The sequence below is a fragment of the Aplysia californica genome, unplaced genomic scaffold (genome assembly GCF_000002075.1).
Source record: "Aplysia californica isolate F4 #8 unplaced genomic scaffold, AplCal3.0 scaffold00018, whole genome shotgun sequence".
Classification (NCBI taxonomy): domain Eukaryota; kingdom Metazoa; phylum Mollusca; class Gastropoda; order Aplysiida; family Aplysiidae; genus Aplysia; species Aplysia californica.
This window is the reverse complement of record NW_004797288.1, coordinates 308640-313625: the sequence shown is the minus strand read 5'-3', so window position 1 is coordinate 313625 and position 4986 is coordinate 308640. Positions and strand designations below refer to the sequence as shown.

At 35.3% G+C, this 4986-nt stretch overlaps 1 protein-coding gene across 1 annotated transcript in view; it reads left to right on the top strand.

Annotated features, from left to right (window-relative positions):
- The window catches only part of LOC101856624 (carbonic anhydrase 1), a gene marked incomplete in the record, with an annotated part of 36240 nt that overhangs the window by 19503 nt on the left and 11751 nt on the right, over positions 1-4986 (top strand). Inside the window, 1 exon segment of the mRNA XM_013086243.2 lies at positions 3195-3389. Coding sequence (XP_012941697.1) covers positions 3195-3389 — 195 coding nt within the window.

Genomic DNA, 4986 nt, shown 5'->3' with positions numbered 1-4986 from the left:
CTCTCTCTCTCTCTCTCTCTCTCTCTCTCTCTCTCTCTCTTTTCTCTCGCCCTCAACAATCGCGTTCATTCTACCCCTTTCTCTCGAGAGCCCACTTCTTGCTCGGCGATATGAGAGTGTCAATTACATGTGTATTTGCATTCTGCACACGAGGCTTCGGAAGAAATTGACCTGTATTTAATTATACCGAGAAGCTATCAGTGCTGTTTTGATCCTAACACTTTCTAAAAATAAAATACATATCAAAGCTGCGCACATCTTTAAAATGATATCGATAAAAGTTGATTGCCGATTACCAAAAAAAGTACCATTCTGCGATTTAATTCCCTCTTTGTTTTACTGGCCACTGGACCAGCATAATTATTGCTGCATTGGACTTCTTTAATGTACCGTTGTACACAACTCAGAACTCATCTGAGTAATAGCCATGTTTGGATCACTCTCTGCACAAATATAACATGGCTCAATGAAAGGAAAAAAACGAATCATTGTTATGTCATTTCAATGAAAAAAAACCAGCTTTATCCTTATTTTACACAAACACACCTCAATCCCTTTGTCCTTTGAATACCCTGGAAAATAGTTTTCGCGTCATTTGATTTAATGAAAATAGTACGGGGTGATTTTTGTCAAGGAGGATGTAACCGGTGGATGGTATTGGCCATCCATTTGTATCGATATCGTTAAAAAGTGCGTGTCTCTGACGTCTCTGATTATGCGCGACTTTGAATGGGTTCTTTTCCCAAATTGCGGGGCTTTGATGCTTTACCATTATACATAGGCGAACAATAAGCACCCTGTAAATGTATACGGGTGTTTGAACTTTCTCACTCATTATTTCCTTGACTATTCCTTTTGTGAAGATATTTCGGAGACATCACAGTAATTTGACATGCCAAATGTCAATCAACGCGAATTTCAATAAATGGAAAAGGAGTTGGCTGAATTTTGATAATCAGTTAATGAGATATCCAAATGCAGTACGTGCTATGCCGACGTGCAAAGATTGTTATGTTCACATGAGTTATGCACGTTTGAAGGGTGTTTGTTCATGTAAATGCACATGGATTAGCATGCATTGTAAATGTTAGCACCAAATATTATCAGATGTAAGTCGCACTGGGTTGTTCCGTGCTGCGAGGCCCGAAAATGTAAGAAAAAACTTTTTTTCTTCTAATTTCTTGACAAAGAGAGAGAGGGGGAGGAGAGAGAGGGGGGAGAAAGAAAGTGAGAAAGAGGTGGGGACATGGACAGACAGACAGACAGACAGACAGACAGACAGACAGACAGACAGACAGACAGACAGACAGACAGACAGACAGACAGAGAGCTGAAAAGCAGAGAAAAGCAACTGCTTATATGAATTCTATAAAAGCATACAAACAAATGCGTACCACGAATGTTAATTGTTAGTGTCTGAGCGCTTAATCAGCTGGTTACTCTCATGTCTGTATGCTTCCAGGGAAGATGAGAATATCGCTGAGTGTTCTATGGTCTGCTTTGGTAATAATATTAGTGTAAAGGGCATAGAGCTTGCTGTCGAGTGGGGATGTGCGCTATACAAGTAAATAATAACAATAATAATAATAATCATAATCATCATCATAATAATAATAATAATAATAATAATAATAATAATAATATAGATAGCACTGTATATGCTGCACATTTCCATTTTCTAAAAAAAATGCTCAATGAGCATTGTATTAATAAAGATATCCCATCTTAAAAATTGATGGACGTGTGTGTTCGTAAAACATAGTATTATGCGTATACATAAATATGTATATCTATAAAAATTTCTATGAGAAAAATAGTCACGCAGTGAGCCTGGCAATGCGTTCACTAAAAAATAGAGAATGCTATAAAAACTCTCGAACGGTCACAATAAAATTCAAAGATTAGATAAAAGCATTCATTCTCTCTAAATAGATAAACATTCCGTTCTCTCTGTCTCCCCCGCCCCCACTCTCTCTCTCTCTCTCTCTCTCTCTCTCTCTCTCTCTCTCTCTCTCTCTCTCTCTCTCTCTCTCTCTCTCTCTCTCTCTCTCTCTTTCTATCTCTCTCACTTTCTTCCTATCTCTCTCTCTCTGTGTATCTCTCTCACTCACTCTCTCTCTCTTCGTCTCTCCCTCTCTCTCTCTCTCTCTCTCTCTCTCTCTCTCTCTCTCTCTCTCTCTCTCTCTCTCTCTCTCTTTCATTCTCACACGCTGTTTCTTCAGTCTCACGGTCGGGCATACATAATATGCATGTATAACACTAACAGTTTATCATTATGACAGGTATGCATTTGTGAATAGGAAATGCTTTTGCTGTTCTTTGAAAATGTGAATAGTAGGGACACTCCTAATTTTATATTGGAGTTCGTTCCATATATGAGGACCAAAGAATAGAAAGGAACGCTAGCCCTATGTTTTGTGATTTTGTTTTGGGGTTCTAAGAATCAAATTGTCAGTGGCTGAACTATGGGCTCGAGGTGGATGATATAATTCCCGGAATTGTTTTAGATAAATAGGTGCAGTGTCATTTACACATTCAAAACAGAAAATGGCTGTTTTGTGTTTGATCCTTTCTTTTACTGGCAGCCAGAGTAGTTCTTTCAGAATCGGTGTTACGTGCGCTGATATCGTTTGTTTCATTAAAAATTTTGCTGCTTGATTTTGGAGTACTTGTAACTTAAGATATTATTATTACTATTATTAATATTAATGCTATTATTATTGTTATTATTATCATTATTATTATTATTAATATATTATTATTATTATTATTATTATTATTATTATTATTATTATTATTATTATTATTGTTGTTGTTGTTGTTTTTGTTATCATTATTATCATTATTTATTTATTTATTTATTTATTTATTTATTTATTCATTTATTCATTTATTATTATTATTATTATTATTATTATTATTATTATTATTATTATTATTATTATTATTATTATTATTATTATTATTATTAGTTGTAGTAGTAGTATTATCATTATCATCATCATCATCATCATCATCATCATCATCATCATCATCATCATCATCATCATCATCATATCATCATATCATCATCATCATCATCATCATCATCATCATCATCATCATCATCATCATCATCATCATCATCATCATCATCATCATCATCATCATCATCATCATCATCATCATCATCATCATTATTATTAATTCCCCAGGTCCAGCCACATGGGCTAAAAACTTCCCGGCAGCGGGCGGTCCCAGACAGAGTCCAGTGGACATTGTCCCGGCCTCTGCTGTATTTGACCAGGGTCTAGCCAACAAACCCTTGACCATCAACTACTCGGCTGAGGACGATCTGCAGCTGGAAAACCCAGGGCTCTCATTCAAGGCCAACATCTCAAGAGATGATGGTAAGATAATGAGTACAGTTTTAATCTCTAGAGATGATGGTAATATAGCGAGTGTTGTTATACAGCTCTAGAGATGATGGTAATATAATGAGTATTGTTATACGGCTCTAGAGATGATGGTAAGATAATGAGAATATTGTTATACAACCCTAGAGATGATGGTAAGATAATGAGAATTGTTATACAGCTCTAGAGATGATGGTAAGATAATGAGTATTGTTATACGGCTCTAGAGATTATGGTAATATAGTGAGTGTTGTTATACGACCTTAGAGATGATGGTAAGATAGTCAGATAATGTTATAATCTCAAGAGATGATGGTAAGATTCTTTATTGTAATAATTTCTTGAGATGATGATAAGATGATGAGTAAAGTAATTACCTCTAGAGATAATGGTGAGATTGTGAGTACTGTTATACATCTCTAGAGATGATGGTACGATTCTTTATTGTAATAAGATCTAGGGATAATAAGGTAATAAATATTGTTATACATAATCTCTAGCGATGATGATAAGATAATAGGTATTGTTATACATCTTTAGAGATGACTGTGAGTATTGTTATAATCTCTAGAGATGAGAGTAAAGTTATTATTTTATTTTGTTAGATCTCATTGTTAAATCGCAAGGCCTTATGAGATTGCTGGATAAGGTAGTGATGCCAAGATTGTCTTAAATCCCTTAGTAGTTTTCAATTTCGAAGTATTCTTATCCAAGCATTGCTAAATCTTCAGAGATAATAATTCAATATTGACTTCTGTTACATTCCTATGCATTGCTTATGTTAATCTTAAGACATGAATGTGAAGCATTGTTTGTTATTAAATCTATTATGATTAGTGATGATGAAGGAATAGAAAGTATGTTACGGTAATGGTGAAATCTATAAATGCGGATATAGAACACGAGGATTACTAGATTTTTCAAAGCATAAAGGATGTAATCCTGCCGTAATGATATCTCAATTTTTTCTTTACTCTTCTTTCCTTTTTTTTTCTTTTGGATTTACTCCAGCCTTTATAGGCACTAATCAATAAATGAAGGCTGAGTGCTTAACAGGGATGTTCTTTCCGAGCACTCTCATTGATTTCCAGCTTAAAGCTTCCCGACGTTTGAGCTGGGAAATACGTTTGGTTTCTGAAGGGTTCTAGCTGTCACTGTTATGACGAATCGCGGGGAGGAGAAACCAAGCAGCAGCTGTTAGTGCTGATTTAGTCATAAAAACAGTTTTGATTGTAAACGCTGAAATTTTTAATTATGTGCTTTTCGTTAACGGCTTAAGATCTTGTGTATTTTTTATAAGAATAAAATTCCTTACAGGAAAGATTACACATGTAGTTGGGCTTTGTTTTTTTAAACAAAAGCAGGAGCCCACAATGTGGATGAGACTTCCCCCCGAAGGGTGGGGGGAGGGGGTTGGTAGGTGCAGTCTTTTTTTTTTCCCTACCACCGGTTAGCAGGTCAGTGAGAACGAAAACTTGGCAGAATATATTATGACACGTTCATCAAAAAAAATAATAAAATTTAAAAACAAAAACAAAAACAAAAGAAAATAATACTGGACGAAACCCCCGCTTCAGTTGAAGGCATGAGA